This window comes from Oncorhynchus nerka, linkage group LG5, assembly GCF_034236695.1.
Source record: "Oncorhynchus nerka isolate Pitt River linkage group LG5, Oner_Uvic_2.0, whole genome shotgun sequence".
Taxonomy (NCBI): domain Eukaryota; kingdom Metazoa; phylum Chordata; class Actinopteri; order Salmoniformes; family Salmonidae; genus Oncorhynchus; species Oncorhynchus nerka.
Window position 1 is genome coordinate 65,892,238 of NC_088400.1, and position 20,517 is coordinate 65,912,754.

Sequence of the window (20,517 nt, forward strand, 5' to 3'; positions counted from 1 at the left end):
TTCAACGTGGCTGTGGTTTTCCCCTTGGCCACTAGGTGGTATACGAAGACTTTCACAAGCTAAGTGATGTCGGGAAGTTTTTGCATGGCACGGTGGCATGCTGATGTTGGTGTCCACTTTGTTCAACATGTTCACTCACACATGTTCAAGGTCAATGTCATGGGAAGATTCAGTGTGCTGCCGCTGACACTTTACTATCTAAATGATTGATATTCGTAACAGCAGCATGTTGGTTCCCTTCCCAAGATGGGAACACTATGTCAGTAGGAGTATTACTCTACTTGGCAGTGGTACTGGTAGGCTCACTATGCTTATTGCTTATATAATCATTAATGCCATTTAGGCCTGGGGCAGATCTCATACTCAGTCACTCTGTCCATGGTCCAAAGTTTATGCACACACACACACACACACACACACACACACACACACACACACACATCCTATGGGGGTAAAGTGGAGGGAAGGGGTTCATGGGGTGATAAAAGGGATGGTTGGTCTCTTTGTGCCAGATGTCTGAGACTGGTCATGTGACAACGATGACTGAGACTGGTCATGTGACAACGATGGCATTCACGGACCTCCACACAACTAAATGGCCCTGTAGCCACATTTTTGCCCATTGTGATGACAAAAGACGCCAGGGTCACTGGAAACCAGACAGACACAGATGCCTGACAGTATAATACACGCTATTCCCTATGTATTGTATAATGTGTAAAAACGACAGGTAGCTGATTGTAAAATAAAACCCCTATTCCCCACATAGTTGACCAGAGCCCACATAAACTGGTTATAAGCTGACATAAGCTGTCATTACTGTTTATGACAGCTGGTATTCTATCCTCATTGCAGATGAATGATCTTAAGTCAGTTTTGTGTTCCCCCTTAATGGTTATTAAGGTGATGGTAAACTGGTTCTTGATCTATGCCAAAGGTCCATTTCTACCTGGACAAGCTCAGTGACAAAATAATGTATAGGTACCTAGCTCTGTGATGGGCTAGTTTCCCAGCATCTGGTGTCTCTTTACCACAGTTGTCAGGCAGATGCCTGATACACCCAATTTATCGTCTGTGTGCTAATGTTTGCATAGCAACGATAGTCTTCTCAGATCCCTGGAAAGGGTCACAGAGAAAAGTTTGGCAGCTAACCTTCACATGACTGATGTGTGTCACATGAACACACACACACACACACACACACACACACACACACACACACACACACACACACACACACACACACACACACACACCAGGCTAGTGGCCGGGCGATAGAAAGAGAGGGGAGGAGGGTGATTAGTTTTTGTTGTTAGGGCTCAATCCCCTGTGCTTTCGGGGGCATAAAGGAAGTGCTGCTCTCAGCAGGGTCAGTGGGCTAGGTCTGCAGAGGCACGCCAGGGGCGAAGGGGGAATTATAGCCAGCGATTAACTAGGCAATCCTCTGCCAATCACATGATATGAACTAGTGTGGCAATGAAAAAACAACAGGGGGGAGAGGGAGAGCGAGAGAACACCTAAAAGGAAGCGATTCCTACACCTATCACCAGCGAGTCCCCTAAGCAAGCTGGTCCTGGGGCTCTGTTCACAAACACAAACCCAGGAGCCCCAGGACAGCAACACAATTAGATCCAACCAAATCATGAGAAAACAAAAAGATAACTACTTGACACATTGGAAAGAATTAACAAAAAAACTAAGCAAACTAGAATGCTATTTGGCCCTAAACAGAGAGTACACAGTGGTAGAATACCTGACCACCGTGACTGACCCAAACTTAAGGAAAGCTTTGACTATGTACAGACTCAGTGAGCATAGCCTTGCTATTGAGAAAGGCCGCCGTAGGCAGACCTGGTTGTCAAGAGAAGACAGGCTATGTGCACACAGCCCACAAAATGAGGTGGAAACTGAGCTGCACTTCCTAACTTCCTGCCCAATGTATGACCATATTAGAAACATATTTCCCTCAGATTACACATATCAACAAAGAACTCGAAAATAAACCTGATGTTGATAAACTCCCATATCTACTGGGTGAAATACCACAGTGTGCCATCACAGCAGCATGATTTGTGCCCTGTTGCCACAAGAAAAGGTCAACCAGTGAAGAGCAAATGCCATTGTAAATACAACCCATATTTATGCTTATTTATTTTCCCTTTTGTACTTTAACCATTTGCACATTGTTACAACACTGTATATATATAGTACATACTATGACATTTGTAATGTCTTTATTCTTTTGTAACTTCTGTGAGTGTAATGTTTACTGTTAATTTTTATTGTTTATTTAACTTTTGTATATTATCTACTTCACTTGCTTTGGCAATGTTAACATATGTTTCCCATGCCAATAAAGCCCCTTGAATTGAACTGAATTGAGAGGCAGGGGAGAGGGAGATGTGGGGGAGGGGAGGGGAGGTAAGTAGAGGGAGAGAGCACAGTATAGGGTGGGGTTTGGGGGTCAGAGTGAGAGTGAGAGAGGCGGGGGAGTGGGAGATGTGGAGGGAGGGGAGGTGTGTAGCGGGAGAGAGCACACTACATGGTGGGGTTTGGGGGAGAGAGAGAGACAGGAAGAGTAGGAGAGATGTATGTAGAGCAAAAGAGGGAGAGCTAAGGATGGAATATGCTGTCTGTACTCTTCCAAGGACTAAGATCTTCCTCTCCTAGTCCAAGACTTCGCCCACTATCTTTTCTTCAATGCACCAAATTCACTCCAGACGTCCCCAATTCTCCAAGATTGTGATCCATTTCACCCCTACACTTCCCTCAGGCCCCTCCCCAAATTGTATTTTTATCTCTGTGAATACTGAACCAGTAAGGGCTAAATACTGAAAGTGACTGAGATATCTTGACTTTCACTATCACACCCAACTGTTCCCCATTGGTGTTGGTTACAGCCTGTCAGATAGGCTAGCTATAGGTGCATGTTATAAAGGAAACTAAATTACATTTTGATGGATGTTCCTCATCACAGTGTGAAAACCGTGTGCCTGTGTGTCTTCCCAACCTCTCACTCCCTTCTCCTCTCTCCTCCACCCCTTCCTTTCCTCTCACTTTGTCTCCCCCTCCCTTCATACCCCCATGTCCTCAAAAAGCACAACTACTATCTCTTTCTGCATTGTGGAAAGCCAAAGTACTTATTTTATTTCACCAAACAAAACCCCCAGGCGACAAGTTAGATATGGTACAAAAAGTTTATTCAGTAACAGTTTTGTAAACATTTGAGGTAAATTAACATTTACATCAACATGTTCTTACAAAAGTTCAGACGTAAGGCACTTCTCTTCATAGACAGTGATTTCACAATGGGGTATCTGGTCTGAGCATATCTAAATCTCCTTCCCTGCCTCACTGGCCAATGAAATCTCACTCCACGCCAGAGATTCCAAAAGTCCAACAAATGTCCGTTTTCTGATGGGGGTGGGGGGGGTGGGGGTGCCTGACACAACAATGGAGTATAACTTTAACCTAGCCAAACACCTCTCCAGTATTTTTTCGACAAAAAAGTCAACAAAGATGCAATCTTTTTTTCAAAATCAACTTTTTTGTATTTGGTAATCTGGTAATTCTCTCATAAATATAAATACTTTCAAAAATATTGAGACATCCTCTTTTTGAGATGTCCTTTGTTATTTTATCTTAGAACACCATTCTGTCTTAACTGTCCAGATCATTATCTACATGCTAAAGTGTCAACTTTAAACAACCGAAATGACAAGGTTATAAACAGAAATGATGAGTTAACAGAACCGTAACCTGTTTTCAACAACTCTTAACAGAGTTCTATTGGTGGCCATTTTACATTTTCTCTCTTTGATGGACAGCTGACCTGCTCTTCGTTTTTTTTGGATTACAATGTCACAGCTCGATCCCATCACCTGGTGGCTTTTTTTTAACATACTGTATGTGCATGGTATGTAAACGATTTGTGAGGCACTTGGATTCTGTGTGTGTGGCAACGCAACAAGCAGCAGACCTGATTCTCTAAGCATTTTAACACATCATACAGCAGAGCACAGCAACAGCCCATTCACAGTCTCGGTCTAAACCCTCTATCCCAAAATGTACCCCCAATGTAGAGTTTGTGTGTGTGTGTGTGTGTGTGTGTGTGTGTGTGTGTGTGTGTGTGTGTGTGTGTTTGCGTGTGTGTGTGTGTGTGTGTGTGTGTGTGTGTGTGTGTGTGGAGAGAGAGAATAAAAGAAAGAGAGAAAAGAAAGGAAGGAAGGAAGGACGAGTGTGAGGGTAAGGGAGGGGGAGATAGAGAGAGAAATGGGAACAAACAGCCTATCTACATTGTTGAAATGTACTGTAAGAATCACAACTTTCTGTTCTTACTTTACGTGGCAAAATTGAAGTGCCCCCTGTTTCTTGTTGCTTTATGGTAATAACCCCAGGTGGTGGTGGAATGATAACATATGATTTCATCATAACAAGGTCAAAGGTCAAGTGCTTGAGGGAGTCAGTAGTAGTGAGTTGTAGTTTCACAGTAACAGAATATACCGTTGTTCAAAACATAAAGAGGTACAAAATGCAAAAGAGATTTGTCCAAAACATTGTTCGATAGCTATGATTTTTTCCTGAATGTTAGATGACAATAAAATGAATTAATCTGGAGAGAAAAAAAAACAGGAAGCTTAAAAGAAATACAACTGCATGTTAAGAGCCATTTTCTGATTTAAAAAACTGGCAGGAGTTTAAGAAAATGATACGCAAATGCACATTCCTATTGATTTTGCTATTATGACTCAGTAACAAAGAATGAAATGTCATTGCCTTAAATAATACTCCGTATCTATCTATCTTCTAGCAATTCTATTGCCTACTCTCTCCAAGCACTATACTGAAACTTCCCATACTGACTACCAGTGGGGGCCTACAGTCTTAAATCTGCTGAATTTCTTTACGATGAGGACACACACGTCTTTGACACACTGCAAACACAAGCGTCAGTATGGGTTCTTTATAAGTCATCATTCTATATGTATAATATACCCTGTATGTACTATGTAATATACTTACATATATATATTATTTACCCGGATGTAACTGCCTAAATGTTGTTGTAGACATTGAAACAAGACTCTATAATATATCTATTGTGCACGCACACACACACGCACGCACACACACACACACACACACACACAGAAACACACACACACAAAGCCTGTGAATCCTAAAGACCAAGCCTCAGGTTGGGATCGAGGTGGTAACATAGGTTGAAGCTTCACACTAGTATGGCTACACACGACAGTAACCGGTAGGACGTTACCTTATGCACTGGTATTAACCTGGTATTTACTGGTACATTACATATTATCAGAGGGTACTTCATTGTTAACTACCTGGTACCAAAATGTGCCTAGTCGTGTGTGATTAACATGTCATTTGTAAGTAAATAGCAAGTCATTTTGAATAAAGTGCCACCCAGGTACCCTATCCCCGTCTCTCTCCACTCCACCATACTGTCAGAGCGTCCCTCTCTTCATTCAGCTTAATAGGAAGGGTGAGCATGGAACAGACAGACGGCTAGCTACGAGGCAGACAGACAGACACCAGGAAGAGACAGTAGGACACATCGGCTTCATCTTAAAGGGTCCATCACAAGAAAAGAAAAGAGAAAGGGGGAGAGAAAAAATTAACGAAAGCGCAAACCCTCTTCTGATGTCTACCATCAAAGAATAAAGAAAACAGCAGAATTATATTCATCCGAAATGTTGCTAATGTCCCAAACTAGTTAGTCCAATATCTCTAATCCTTTCATGGCATCTGAGCTGCAAACAGTGAATGTGTGTGTTCCCTTTCCACACACGTGTTGGCACCTCATAACGTTGAAGCACTAAGCTATGCCTCACCTCACCGAATGCATCTCCAGATAACGCAACTTTTGTAGAGAGTAATGTCAGGAGCATCTCAACTCCAGAGCCCCCCCCTCCCACATCGCCTCTGTATTTCACACAACATTTGACACCTGAGCCTCAAAGATATATAATGTATAGAACCCAGAGGCGTTGGGGTGCGGTGGTGGATAGGGGTCTGCATGTGTTTGTATGTGATTGTGTGAAGGTGTGTGAGAGTGTGTGTGTGTGTGTATGTGTTACACGGCAAGGTCGTCGGGCCGGGCTCGGACACTGCTGGTCTTGCTGGCCCTGCTCAGCCTGCGGGCGTCCGCCACTATGAAAACGGGCGGCTCGTGCATCTCCACCCGGGTCACCGTGACATCTTCAACGTGCGTCAGCGGCAGCGCCGCCTCTTCTTCCTGCTGCTGGTGCTCCTCACTCCTTCTCGATTCCCCCAGCGGGAGGGTGGAGGAGCGGGAGTCGGGGATAGGAGGGGCAGTGTCCGGTGGAGGGGGTGACTGCTCCTGGTCAGAGGAGGTGTGGGAGGAGGAGGAGGGTGGCGGAGAAGGGGAGGAGGGAGGAGGAGGGTACAAGGAGGACTTGGCAGCGTCCAGAGTCTGCAGCTCCATGGCCATGTTGGCCCAGTTCTGCTCCACGGACTGCTGCTGGCCATTGCCCTCGCTGCCGTAGAAGGACGTGGGAGGAGCCTCCAGCAGGAAGTCTTCATGGAAAGGGTCCATCTTGAGTTCCGCCGCCACTGCCTGCTGCTCGGATATAGCAGCCGTGGCGTTTGCCTGCTCGTTGGGCAGGTACACCACGTTCACGCCACCGTACGTGGGCAGGCAGTTGAGGGCCGGGTGGGCGATCCCCTCCTGGCTCATGTTGGACTCCACCGCCTCGTCTCTGGCCAGGGGGAGCGCCATTCGGTCGGGCGCAAACTCGTTGCTGACCCCCTGCTTCACCTTCTTCCATCCCAGGTGGTATATCTCCAGCAGGTTGAGCAGCAGGGAGACGCAGGCTACCACCAGCATGAAGATGATGAAGATGGTCTTCTCTGTGGGGCGTGAGATGAAGCAGTCAACTGTGTTGGGGCAGGGCCAGCGACCACACTTATACAGGGGGCTGAGCTGGAAGCCATACAGGAAGTACTGACCCAGGATGAAGCCCACTTCGAACAGCGTCTTGAAGATGATGTTGAACACGTATGTGCGCAGGAGAGCCCCCCGGATGCGGATTTTACCGTGCTCGTCTCTGATTGGGGGCTTCTCCTTTTTCCCTCCTCCTCCTCCGTTCCTGTACAGAGGGTCTCTCTCCTCCTGGTGCCGGCTGGCCTTCCGCTGCTCCTCCTCCTTCTCCCGGTGTTTCTCCTCCATGCGGACAATGTGCAGCACGTGTCCCAGGTAGATCAAGGTGGGCGTGGACACGAAGATAATCTGCAGCACCCAGAAGCGGATGTGCGAGATGGGGAATGCTTCGTCGTAGCACACGTTCTCGCAACCGGGCTGCTGCGTGTTGCAGGTGAAGTCCGACTGCTCGTCTCCCCACACTTCCTCCGCAGCCGCCCCCAGGACCAGGATACGAAAGATGAAGAGGACTGTCAGCCACACCTGGACACAAGGGACATAACGCCACATAAGACGGCATAAGGGGCTATATACCACAGGAATAAAAGGTTCAATCAATCAAATAACAATCAATGTATCAATCAGTCACCTTGCCAATCACAGTGGAGTGTTCTTGAGCGTTCTCCAGCAGCCGCCCCAGAAAGCTCCAGTCACCCATGCTTCACACGATTTCTAGCCTGGGGAGAGAGAGCACAGCCTGGGATGAGTAGCAACTGGGCGAGGCCTGGGTGGGGAGAGGCTGGGGGGGAATGGCTGGGGGAGAGAGGTGGGGAACGGCTGGGGAAGAGAGGTGGGGAGAAGCTGGGGGAGAGAGGAGGGGAGAAGTTGGAGGAGAGGCAGGAGAGAGGTTGGAGGAGAGGCAGGAGAGAGGTTGGAGGATAGGCAGGATAAAGGTTGAGTGAAGCAGGAAGCTGCAGATAGAGAGGTGGGGGAAAGCTGGAGATAGGTGCAGATAGAGAGGTGGAGGAAAGCTGGAGATAGGTGCAGATAGAGAGGTGGAGGAAATTTGGAGAGAGGTGCAGATAGAGAGGTGGGGGAAAGCTGGAGATAGGTGCAGATAGAGAGGTGGAGGAAATTTGGAGATAGGTGCAGATAGAGAGGTGGAGGAAATTTGGAGAGAGGTGCAGATAGAGAGGTGGGGGAAAGCTGGAGATAGGTGCAGATAGAGAGGTGGAGGAAATTTGGAGAGAGGTGCAGATAGAGAGATGGGGAAAAGCTGGAGAGAGGTGCAGATAGAGAGGTGGGGGAAAGCTGGAGATAGGTGCAGATAGAGAGGTGGAGGAAAGCTGGAGATAGGTGCAGATAGAGAGGTGGGGGAAAGCTGGAGATAGGTGCAGATAGAGAGGTGGGGGAAAGCTGGAGAGAGGTGCATATAGAGAGGTGGGGAAAGCTGGAGAGAGGTGCAGATAGAGAGGTGGGGGAAAGCTGGAGAGAGGTGCAGATAGAGAGGTGGGGGAAAGCTGGAGAGAGGTGCAGATAGAGAGGTGGGGGAAAGCTGGAGATAGGTGCAGATAGAGAGGTGGGGGAAAGCTGGAGATAGGTGCAGATAGAGAGGTGGGGGAAAGCTGGAGAGAGGTGCAGATAGAGAGGTGGGGGAAAGCTGGAGAGAGGTGCAGATAGAGAGGTGGGGGAAAGCTGGAGATAGGTGCAGATAGAGAGGTGGGGGAAAGCTGGAGATAGGTGGGAGCAACAGAGAGGGAATAGGGCTGTGTAGGCACCGACTGGGGATGAGAGGGAAGAGAGAGGTGGGGAGAGAACACACACAGAATAAGAGAGCATAGGCCAGGGAGAGGAGGAGCACAGGCATGGGTGAGTAACAACTGAGAGGGTAAGAAAACAGGAAAGGGAGGTGGGGAAATGAGAGAAGGGGACATGAGAGAAGAGGGGAATAAAAACTGAATGAAAATGTACAGGTTCAGAAACCAAAACAAACATTGGTGGAGTTGACCTCTGGTTTGAAGCCATAATATTACAAAAGATTACTGTCATATTATGCACACACATTGTATCCATCCTATGCACTTTCTGCTCCCGACATCACTCAGTGAAGTTACACAATCTCTCAGTCAAAGCCAATGCGTTTGGCACTGAAGGAGGCAGCAGGGCGGCATGATTCTTGTTCTACGTAAAGGATACATATCTGTTCTAATATATTTCTATCTGGAGGTTCTGTAATGTGGCATCCCACTCAGTACAGCCCAGAACAGCTGTGGAGACCACCGAACAACCACCCTCAGACACAGGATGGACGCCATCGAGTCAGTCATACGGGGCTAACAAGCTGCCTTGATCACTTTCCCTCTCGACCGGCCACAAATCAAATCAAATCAAATCAAATGTATTTATATAGCCCTTCGTACATCAGCTGATATCTCAAAGTGCTGTACAGAAACCCAGCCTAAAACCCCAAACAGCAAGCAATGCAGGTGTAGAAGCACGGTGGCTAGGAAAAACTCCCTAGAAAGGCCAAACCCTAGGAAGAAACCTAGAGAGGAACCAGGCTATGTGGGGTGGCCAGTCCTCTTCTGGCTGTGCCGGGTGGAGATTATAACAGAACATAGACAAGATGTTCAAATGTTCATAAATGACCAGCATGGTCGAATAATAATAAGGCAGAACAGTTTAAACTGGAGCAGCAGCATGGCCAGGTGGACATACTTCTCTAATACATTCTCTAATCACAGTACTGGAGACTGAGGTTAAACGTGCCAATAAAAAATCCTGAGCACCACCATTGTGCTTCTTACAGGCCTACTAGAATCATTAGCAGCAATTCAAAGGAACGTTTTTCCCAGTGCTGACATTTTACAGTTGTATCAATTTGAAGTCTGCTACAATTGAGAATCTAGTGCCCACGACAACTTTTAAACACATTGCAAAGCAGACGAAAAAAGGACCAGATGTCCAATGACACAAAAAAGCATCCAAAGTAGTGACAGACGGTGGACTTACTAAAATGTTGTTGTATTGTCAGTGATAAATCCATCGACTAGTGGTTCAAAAGAAATACAATACCTGGAAGCAAAAACCAAATCATATCAGTTATGAATTACAATTATAATGTCATTTAAATATGCTCACATTGCCCAAATACCCTAATGAACCATTATTTTGTATGCCCATTGTCCATGCAACTTACGATATAGACACTTCGGAGATGAGTGGAAAACTCTAATCTTTTTAGACTGGCTACAAGCCTACTGGCCACCAATAAAAATGTTACATGTCTTCAAAGTCAAAAACCTCCATTATCATTACCATTACCCAAAATGTCTATTTCTCTGAAATAGGTGACTGGTGTTTCTAATTGGACAGACTACATGGAACCATGAACCCTATGAATGCCACAGAATTGATAGACATATATGTTTTGTTTTGAAAGGCAGATTTAATTGAGGAATGTATACAATCCATCCATAGGCCTGTCTGTGTGTTGCTGGGCAAGCGGGTTACAATGGCTGGCCATCTGTGTCAGTCTGAATGAGTACAGAACAGCCTGGGAGGAATGCTCGGATCATCAGAACACAGAACTGCTGATGAGGGGAAGTATTTGCCCCGGATCGACTGATATGCATTTACAGAGGGCTTTATATCACCGATGCATAGATACAACAACAACAAAACAGATCCCAGCTGCATTACTCTACCTGTTACAAACTCCTGTTTGGACATGAAGTGGATTTAACAAACTTTGAAAACAAGGACCTATTTTCCCCATGTTAAAACCCAGGCAGGCTGTTACTGTCAAATCTATGATTACTATGATTACCACAGTATCCCAATCTATCGATTGGTGTTGCATTGTTGTTGAATGTAGCCCATATTAGCTCAACTCAAATCACTGGCCTTCTACAGTTCAATATTAATTTCAATAGATGATTCCATGGTCGTTATGCCTGGCCTAGCCTACCCAATAACGCGCTGGTATCAAAGTGGTGCAATACCCCTCTATAATGACAGTATGTGTCGAGCTGCACAGTATATGTGTTGATCCTTTTGAGGTTTTGATGAAATACCGTCTGTCACCTGTGACAATAGAGAAGCTGCCAGACACGCATTGTGCTCCTTGGCACTGGCTATTGACGGGGATCAGCGGCATTGTGCTCCAGCGGCCGCACCATTTAACTATTTGACCACACTGACCCAAGTTATTTAAATATATTAACCTTAGGCAGTAGATATCCTAACAGAATACCTATTGATACAGTAATTTATTGCAGGCTAAGTCAAGTCAACATCACTCGCATTGGAATTGGTGAGCGTAAAAGTGGCTACTTGGCGTTCCGAAATAAGCATAAGGACAGGGTGCATGGATAGACTCCCCAAGCCTTGGCCACTTGAAGCAATATCCGGTGGTCACTGAAGCTATCCAAATGAAAGGGTTGGAAAATCCTACAGACCTTCCCAGGTAGAAAGATCCCTCCCCTTCCCCCTCACTCCCCATCTCTGACAGCTTACCAATCTCCTTTGACAGCGGCCGGCCAAAAACTTTTTCCCGGAAGCGTCGCGATCTGCGTTCTCTTATTTTCTCCCGCGGGGTTCGAGGCCAGGCGTGCGGGAGAGAAAGAGAGCGAACAAGAGAGAGAGAGAGATACAGCGTGAGGGTGAGCAAAGCGATGCTAGTCTAAGGGCGCGTGTGGAACCTGGAGATTGGGTCCCGCAAAGCGCAGCGGCTGCGTCCCGTGCCCAACCATCGCTACTGTCACATTGTGTGACCATCCATGAGTGCACGCGTGGGGGAGGGTGGGGGCGGCGTCGCCCACCCGTCAACCCCCCGTCACCTCCCATCCCACCCTGCCACCCTGCTCTTCCGAAATTCCACACCAGGACTCCAAAATTGTGCATGGCGTCTCCGCGCGCAGGGGGGAAATGATGGCCTTGACTATGTTGGAGAGTAGGCATAAATGCATATAGATGAGTTATAGTACAGGACTGAATGTTCCTCTCCCATATTATCTGTACCATCTGAACATCTTCTTTGTGCACTTTGTATATTTTTTGTATTACTCTATTTGACATTTATGCTATCTGAAAATAATATATATAATACATCACATCTCATGATTAAGTGCTGGGATGTGCTTCCTCAGGCCCACTAACACAACCACATGATTTACAAACATCTGACCACCCACCATCACCCAAATTGTGAAATGCAGCTTTGCTAAAATGTGTCTCAATGATCAGACAGTATATCAAATATCTAATGTTTTTATTTCAGGCGTTTTTAAAACACACACATCCTCTGTAGGTCATTGCATAAGCCTTTACTCGTAGTACTCTACTGTGATTCTGCGAATGCCATTGTCAGTGTATTTACAATGTTATCTCTTCATTACCAACATCACAATTCCATAGGAGCAATACAAACTGTCTGTCTGTCTGTCTGTCTGTCTGTCTGTCTGTCTGTCTGTCTGTCTGTCTGTGTCTGTAGGCCTGTCTTTGCCTGTGAGTGGTCAGTGGCCATTTGTGAATATTGGCCACTAGATGGCGTAGTGACTCCAATGACTGAAGCGGGGAAGGAGATCTTCTGTGCATGTCTGGAGTGGACTACACAGTGTTTACATATATTTATGATTCGGTGTGTTTGTGTGTGTACTGTAGGCTACTTATGTTTTGCACGTCTGTGTGTGCATATATATGCGATGTCTATAGCTCCCCCGTCCTCACACCGCCTTGCTGCAGGTGGACCCAGACGAAGAGGACGACAACAACTTCTCATTCTTCTTGTTCTGCTGCAGAGTCTTGTCTTTGGAAGAGGTTGAGGAACAGTTTGCACCCTTCCCTTTCTGTTTCCCCCCTCTGCGCCCTGATGACGGGCACCGAGCGATAGCCTTGGCGACCAGGTAGGCCAGTTCGGCCATGTTGAGAGCCATACAGACGCAGGAGGAGGCGGCCATGAAAACGGTGAAGACAGTTTTTTCTGTGGGGCGGGAGACAAAGCAGTCCACCACGTTGGGACAGGGCCACTGGTCACACTGGACCAGCCTGGGCATCTGGAAGCCGTCGTACAACACGTATAGAGCATACCTGGAGAATGAAGGGGAAGACAAAGGCTTAGAACTACAGATGTAGCATCTTTATTTCAGCCAGTTTGCAACAGCGGGTAAATAATCCTACAGCAACAGGAAATGTGAATTTTGTTGATTATAATTCATGGACATTTTTGTAGGGGTTGATATATTTTTCGTAAAGGGAAAATCATGTCTGACATTTCAAAGTGGAAATTACAAACTTCAGAAGCCTTTTTAACCTCAAATACACTACAAGATTTACATTTCCTGCATTGCGGGAACATTCTCCCGCAACAGGGTGATCAAATTAAGATCCTACACTTGTACATGGTGATGTCATGAATCTTGAGGAAGTGTATCGACATCTTATTCTTAAGCGTTTGTATGTAATGGAGGTGGTTCATTGAGCTACACTGAAGTAACTTGTCTGCCTGAAATAAAGACTTGTTAGGCTTTGCTCAGTGAGCTAACACAGTACGTACATGAAGCCTCCCTCGAACAGCAGGCGGAAGACCAGACTACAGGCGTACGTCCACCACAGCGGCCCGGCGATTGGCAGCCTCCGCCTCCTCAGGCTCTCTAGCTCAGCCTCCTGGGCCGCCTGGGCCTTGTCGCTGCGGCAACGCCCCCCGACTGAACCCTGCTGCAGGACCTGGCGTTTGTCGCCGTGATTACGGTAGGCCACATACATGGCGACGAGGAGAGCGGGCGTGGAGACGAAGACAAGCTGCAGACACCAGAGCCTGATGTGGGACACGGGGAAGAAGTGGTCGTAGCAGACGTTCTCGCAGCCCGGCTGCAGGGTGTTGCAGACAAAGTCACTCTGTTCGTCCCCCCAGACGCTTTCGGCCGCCAGGACCAGCACGGTGACACGGAAGATGAAGAGGACAGACAGCCACACCTTCCCCAGGCTGGTGGAGTGGCGGTTCACACCAGCCAGCTGGGCATACAGGGTCCCCCAGGTCATCTCTCCTGCTCCTCTGGCCCAGAACACACACCTCTACCCTGGGGAGAGACCAGAGGAGAGAGGGGGTGAGAGCTGGATCGAAGTAGGGAGAGTTGGAGGGAAGAGAGAGGAAGGAGGAGATAAGAAAACATTAGGTGCCTCCCGGGTGGCACAGTGGTCTAATGCACTGCATCGCAGTGCTAGCTGTGCCACCAGAGACTCTGGGTTCGAGCCCAGGCTCTGTCAAAGCCGGCCACGACCGGGAGGTCCATGGGGCGACGCACAATTGGCCTAGAGTTGTCCGGGTTAGGGAGGGTTTGGCCGGTAGGGATATCCTTGTCTCATCGCGCACTGGCAACTCCTGTGGCGCAGTGCACGCTAACCAGGTCGCCAGGTGCACAGTGTTTCCTCCAACACATTGGTGCGGCTGGCTTCCGGGTTGGATGCGCGCTGTGTTAAGAAGCAGTGCGGCTTGGTTGGGTTGTGTTTCGGAGGACGCATGGCTTTCGACCTTCGTCTCTCCCGAGCCCGTACGGGAGTTGTAGCGATGAGACAAGATAGTAACTACTAACAATTGGATACCACGAAATTGGGGAGAAAAGGGGGTAAAAAAAAAAAAAAAAATGTTTTAAAACATTAGGTACAGGGTTCCCAAGCTCATCGTTCCTCTGCTGCCCAGGAACAATCCACTCTACTGTAGGGAGAGAGGAGAGGAGAAGGGGGGTGAAAGTTGAGGTAAAAAAAAAATAGAGAGGGAGGAGAATAAGAATGAGATGAGAGGAGGAAGTATAGAGATGAGAGGAGGAGGAGAGAGAGACAGAGAAAGAGAACTGAATACAGTTGCTTGGCTAGACCAGTGCCAATGTTATAATGAACTTTTGATCCAGCCAACATTTCTAATGTACTTCACTCTTAGAAAAAAGGGGTTCTTTGTCTTTCCCCATAAGAGAACAGTTTTTGGTTCCAGGTAGAACCCTTTTTGGTTCCAGGTCAAACCCTGGAAAGGGTTCTTCATGGAACTGAAAAGGGTTCTACCTAGTACCAAAAAGGGTTCTACAAAGGTTTCTCCTATGGGGACAGTTCCCCCTAAGAGTGTACAGCTGAGCTATATAGCCATACTAAGTTTTAATAACTGCACTATAACTGCAGGTTACATTCACCTCTCGAAGACACACAATATTCACATCAATGGGGTTTACATGCTATAGTAATAAAATATCAATAAGTTGAAGTGTTGTTTTATTATTCACTTCATAAATTGTTTTTAACGTGACTTTGAGATTCAATGTGTAATGAAAGGCCCTATATAAAATACACCTATTATTATTATGATAGGCAAATTCAAGACATTGTGCATTAAATTATTATTTTCAACCCCACAATACTTTCATCATGTGATAACAAAAATACATTTTACATAACACGTCTCCAAAGTTTTTAAAATGTTCCATCTAATGAAATAAACAGAGAAAAATAAGTCATCTGACAGATAACAGAACAACACATCAGCCTGTCTTCCTCACCTTTTCTCTCCTGAGTGTCAGGGAGGCTCCATGTAATCCCTACTTCTTCTGCTTGGTTCACTCTGCCATAGTCAGATCCAACAGAGCTCCAGGGAGAGGCCGTCTAGGGTGAGACGCTGACTAGAACTGATGTGCTCTGAGCACTCTCAGAGACGCACCTGAACTTGTGGATTCACCTACGTGACGTCAGTTTCGGTGCGGAGCTGAAATCTGGAGCAACAACAAGTGCAGTTTGAGTGAGTCTTGAGTGGATGTTCCTATGTATAAGAAACACACAAGCCATAGATGTTGTGCTGATCTGCATCCTTCTTTGCTTCACTCAAATATATTTATGTGTGTGTGTGTGTGTGTGTGTGTGTGTATATATATACTGACTGAGGAGGAGTTCATTCAGTCAGTTTATCAAAAGAGGTTTTGTTTTGCTTTCTTGTGGTTCTAACCAAACAGCGAATCCCACATTGGGTGATTATACTTTTTTGGGTGTGTGGATACACAAATCAGGTCTTGATGTCTTTACACTCAAATGTGGTCAAAATGTTGACCTCAGGGAATGTTTAACACACTAGGATTTTTTTGCTAAAACTAGACTTAAACACTCCACAAAACACATCTCAGTTCACTGGTCACGATGGCAACACCCACCCGTAGCACGCGCTCCAGCAGGTGTATCTCACTGATCATCCCTAAAGCCAACACCTCATTTGGCCGCCTTTCCTTCCAGTTCTCTGCTGCCTGTGACTGAAACGAATTGCAAAAATCGCTGAAGTTGGAGACTTTTATCTCCCTCACCAACTTTAAACATCTGCTATCTGAGCAGCTAACCGATCGCTGCAGCTGTACATAGTCCATCGGTAAATAGCCCACCCAATTTACTTACCTCATCCCCATACTGTTTTTATTTATTTACTTTTCTGCTCTTTTGCACACCAGTATCTCTACCTGCACATGAACATCTGATCATTTATCACTCCAGTGTTATTCTGCTAAATTGTAATTATTCGCCTACCTCCTCATGCCTTTTGCACACAATGTGTATAGACTCTTTGTTCTACTGTGTTATTGACTTGTTTATTGTTTACTCCATGTGTAACTCTGTGTTGTTGTCTGTTCACACTGCTATGCTTTATCTTGGCCAGGTCACAGTTGTAAATGAGAAGTTGTTCTCAACTAGCCTACCTGGTTAAATAAAGGTGAAATAAAATAAAATAAATAAACATTGAACCCAACCCCATCCCACCCCCATCCAGGTGCTTGCAAGATCCAGTTTGTTCATGCACCTTGGCTGAACTGCATTGTAGCAGTGTACAGTATTCCATCCCAAACACTCCCCTTCTGTCTGAGTGGCTCAGTGGACGAAGTGAAACACTTTCCTTTCTATTCATCTCTCTGTTCTTCCCTCCCTTCATCCCTCACTACCAAACTGCTCCCACCAGATTGGGTTTCCCTAATCACCCCCATCCTGCCCCACCAGGATAACAGCAGGGCACAGTGAGGACACACACACACGCACGCACGCACGCACACACACACACACACACACACACACACACACACACACACACGGTTGTCTCCTATTTCTTGGGGATTCGGGGCGGATGCCCAATGGTAGATTGGGTGTGGACAGAGCAGAGGAGCTGAAGGGTGGGCACTGGTCACAAACCCTGGTGAGGGCAGAGGAAGGAGGGGGTACAGGGCTCGATAGGGCTGAGGTGGGGTGGGTAGTGAGTACAGGCATGGCTTTGTGTGGCTCCTTTTGGCGACAACAACAGTTCTGTTTACCAACGAGGTTAGTTGACACTGAGTCTGGTGCTGCATGACAAGAGACACAACCAGAGTGATGATAACTGGTAATGTCCTCCTCAGCCAGATGTGATTTGCTTATCTGAGAAAGTGTGTATAGTATTTAGACTGTGTGTACCGTATTGAGACAAGGAGTGTGTATTGTAGTGAGACTGTGAGTGTGTACCGTATTGAGACTGTGAGTGTGTATTGTATTGAGACTGTGAGTGTGTATTGTAGTGAGACTGTGAGTGTGTACCGTATTGAGACTGTGAGTGTGTATCGTATTGAGACTGTGAGTGTGTATTGTATTGAGACTGTGAGTGTGTATCGTATTGAGACTGTGAGTGTGTATTGTATTGAGACTGTGAGTGTGTACCGTATTGAGACTGTGAGTGTGTACCGTATTGAGACTGTGAGTGTGTATTGTATTGAGACTGTGAGTGTGTATTGTATTGACACTGTGAGTGTGTATCGTATTGAGACTGTGAGTGTGTATTGTATTGAGACTGTGAGTGTGTACCGTATTGAGACTGTGAGTGTGTATCGTATTGAGACTGTGAGTGTGTATCGTATTGAGACTGTGAGTGTGAATCGTATTGAGACAGTGAGTGTGTATTGTAGTGAGACTGTGAGTGTGAATCATATTGAGACAGTGAGTGTGTATTGTATTGAGACAGTGAGTGTGTATTGTAGTGAGACAATGAGTGTGTATCGTATTGAAACTGTGAGTGTGAATCGTATTGAGACAGTGAGTGTGTATTGTATTGAGACAGTGAGTGTGTATTGTAGTGAGACTGTGAGTGTGTATCGTATTGAGACTGTGAGTGTGTATTGTAGTGAGACAGTGAGTGTGTATTGTAGTGAGACAGTGAGTGTGTAGTGTAGTGAGACTGTGAGTGTGTATTGTATTGAGACAGTGTGTGTGTATCGTATTGAGACTGTGAGTGTGTATTGTAGTGAGACAGTGAGTGTGTAGTGTAGTGAGACTGTGAGTGTGTATTGTATTGAGACAGTGAGTGTGTATTGTATTGAGACTGTGAGTGTGTATTGTAGTGAGACTGTGAGTGTGTATTGTATTGAGACAGTGAGTGTGTATTGTAGTGAGACTGTGAGTGTGTATCGTATTGAGACTGTGAGTGTGTATTGTATTGAGACAGTGAGTGTGTATTGTATTGAGACTGTGAGTGTGTATCGTATTGAGACTGTGAGTGTGTATTGTATTGAGACTGTGAGTGTGTACCGTATTGAGACTGTGAGTGTGTACCGTATTGAGACTGTGAGTGTGTATTGTATTGAGACTGTGAGTGTGTATTGTATTGAGACTGTGAGTGTGTATCGTATTGAGACTGTGAGTGTGTATTGTATTGAGACTGTGAGTGTGTACCGTATTGAGACTGTGAGTGTGTATCGTATTGAGACTGTGAGTGTGTATCGTATTGAGACTGTGAGTGTGAATCGTATTGAGACAGTGAGTGTGTATTGTAGTGAGACTGTGAGTGTGAATCATATTGAGACAGTGAGTGTGTATTGTATTGAGACAGTGAGTGTGTATTGTATTGAGACAGTGAGTGTGTATTGTAGTGAGACTGTGAGTGTGTATTGTAGTGAGACTGTGAGTGTGTATTGTATTGAGACAGTGAGTGTGTATTGTATTGAGACAGTGAGTGTGTATTGTAGTGAGACTGTGAGTGTGTATCGTATTGAGACAGTGAGTGTGTATTGTAGTGAGACAGTGAGTGTGTAGTGTAGTGAGACTGTGAGTGTGTATTGTATTGAGACAGTGTGTGTGTATCGTATTGAGACTGTGAGTGTGTATTGTATTGAGACTGTGAGTGTGTATTGTATTGAGACTGTGAGTGTGTATTGTAGTGAGACAGTGAGTGTGTATTGTGAGACTGTGAGTGTGTATCTGTATTGAGACTGTGAGTGTGTATTGTAGTGAGACTGTGAGTGTGTATTGTATTGAGACAGTGAGTGTGTATTGTAGTGAGACTGTGAGTGTGTATTGTATTGAGACTGTGAGTGTGTATTGTAGTGAGACAGTGAGTGTGTATTGTATTGAGACAGTGAGTGTGTAGTGTAGTGAGACTGTGAGTGTGTATTGTATTGAGACTGTGAGTGTGTATTGTATTGAGACTGTGAGTGTGTATTGTAGTGAGACTGTGTGTGTATCGATTGAGACTGTGAGTGTGTATTGTAGTGAGACAGTGAGTGTGTAGTGTAGTGAGACTGTGAGTGTGTATTGTATTGAGACAGTGAGTGTGTATCGTATTGAGACTGTGAGTGTGTATTGTAGTGAGACTGTGTGTGTATCGTATTGAGACAGTGAGTGTGTAGTGTAGTGAGACTGTGAGTGTGTATCGTATTGAGACTGTGAGTGTGTATTGTAGTGAGACTGTGAGTGTGTATCGTATTGAGACTGTGAGTGTGTATTGTATTGAGACTGTGAGTGTGTATTGTATTGAGACTGTGAGTGTGAATCGTATTGAGACAATGAGTGTGTATCGTATTGAAACTGTGAGTGTGAATCGTATTGAGACAGTGAGTGTGTATTGTAGTGAGACTGTGTGTGTATCGTATTGAGACAGTGAGTGTGTAGTGTAGTGAGACTGTGAGTGTGTATCTTATTGAGACTGTGAGTGTGAATCGTATTGAGACAGTGAGTGTGTATCGTATTGAGACTGTGAGTGTGAATCGTATTGAGACAGTGAGTGTGTATCGTATTGAGACAGTGAGTGTGAATCGTATTGAGACAGTGAGTGTGTATTGTAGTGAGACTGTGAGTGTGTATCGTATTGAGACAGTGAGTGTGTATTGTATTGAGACAGTGAGTGTGTATTGTAGTGAGACTGTGAGTGTGTATCGTATTGAGACTGTGAGTGTGTATTGTAGTGAGACAGTGAGTGTGTAGTGTAGTGAGACTGTGAGTGTGTATCGTATTGAGACTGTGAGTGTGTATTGTAGTGAGACTGTGTGTGTATTGTATTGAGACAGTGAGTGTGTATTGTAGTGAGACTGTGAGTGTGTATCGTATTGAGACTGTGAGTGTGTATTGTAGTGAGACAGTGAGTGTGTATTGTAGTGAGACAGTGAGTGTGTAGTGTAGTGAGACTGTGAGTGTGTATTGTATTGAGACAGTGTGTGTGTATCGTATTGAGACTGTGAGTGTGTATTGTAGTGAGACTGTGTGTGTATCGTATTGAGACTGTGAGTGTGTATTGTAGTGAGACAGTGAGTGTGTAGTGTAGTGAGACTGTGAGTGTGTATTGTATTGAGACAGTGAGT

The 20,517-nt window shown here is 45.7% G+C and overlaps 2 protein-coding genes across 4 annotated transcripts; both read right to left on the reverse strand.

Moving 5' to 3' along the window:
* Positions 1-3,183: 3,183 nt before the first annotated feature.
* On the reverse strand, positions 3,184-12,082 carry LOC115129839 (gap junction alpha-3 protein-like). 2 transcript variants are annotated; one of them, XM_029660588.2, is made up of 4 exons: positions 11,426-12,082; positions 9,920-9,982; positions 7,557-7,644; positions 3,184-7,450 (listed from the first exon to the last, which is right to left on the reverse strand). In XM_029660588.2, exons 3-4 carry the CDS (start codon positions 7,623-7,625, stop codon positions 6,101-6,103), a joined length of 1,419 nt encoding a protein of 472 aa, XP_029516448.1. In that variant the 5' UTR covers positions 7,626-7,644; positions 9,920-9,982; positions 11,426-12,082; the 3' UTR covers positions 3,184-6,100. The 2 variants fall into 2 exon arrangements, with proteins under 2 accessions (XP_029516448.1, XP_029516449.1); XM_029660589.2 differs by lacking the exon at positions 9,920-9,982.
* An 80-nt stretch (positions 12,083-12,162) lies between these two features.
* Positions 12,163-15,786, reverse strand: LOC115129840 (gap junction beta-2 protein-like). 2 transcript variants are annotated; one of them, XM_029660592.2, is made up of 4 exons: positions 15,451-15,786; positions 14,572-14,621; positions 13,464-13,986; positions 12,163-12,997 (listed from the first exon to the last, which is right to left on the reverse strand). In XM_029660592.2, exons 3-4 carry the CDS (start codon positions 13,946-13,948, stop codon positions 12,634-12,636), a joined length of 849 nt encoding a protein of 282 aa, XP_029516452.1. In that variant the 5' UTR covers positions 13,949-13,986; positions 14,572-14,621; positions 15,451-15,786; the 3' UTR covers positions 12,163-12,633. The 2 variants fall into 2 exon arrangements, with proteins under 2 accessions (XP_029516452.1, XP_029516451.1); XM_029660591.2 differs by lacking the exon at positions 14,572-14,621.
* Between the last annotated feature and the right edge of the window lie 4,731 nt (positions 15,787-20,517).

What these genes read in the sequence shown, in the direction of transcription:
- LOC115129839 (XM_029660589.2), bottom strand. Translation starts at nt 7,625, where the DNA reads ATGGGTGACTGGAGCTTTCTGGGGCGGCTGCTGGAGAACGCTCAAGAA. An exon ending in ACTCCACTGTGATTGGCAAG is followed by an intron (nt 7,451 to 7,556) that starts GTGACTGATTGA and finishes CCTTGTGTCCAG; the next exon opens with GTGTGGCTGACAGTCCTCTT.
- LOC115129840 (XM_029660591.2), bottom strand. Translation starts at nt 13,948, where the DNA reads ATGACCTGGGGGACCCTGTATGCCCAGCTGGCTGGTGTGAACCGCCAC. An exon ending in CTGTTCGAGGGAGGCTTCAT is followed by an intron (nt 12,998 to 13,463) that starts GTACGTACTGTG and finishes TTCATTCTCCAG; the next exon opens with GTATGCTCTATACGTGTTGT.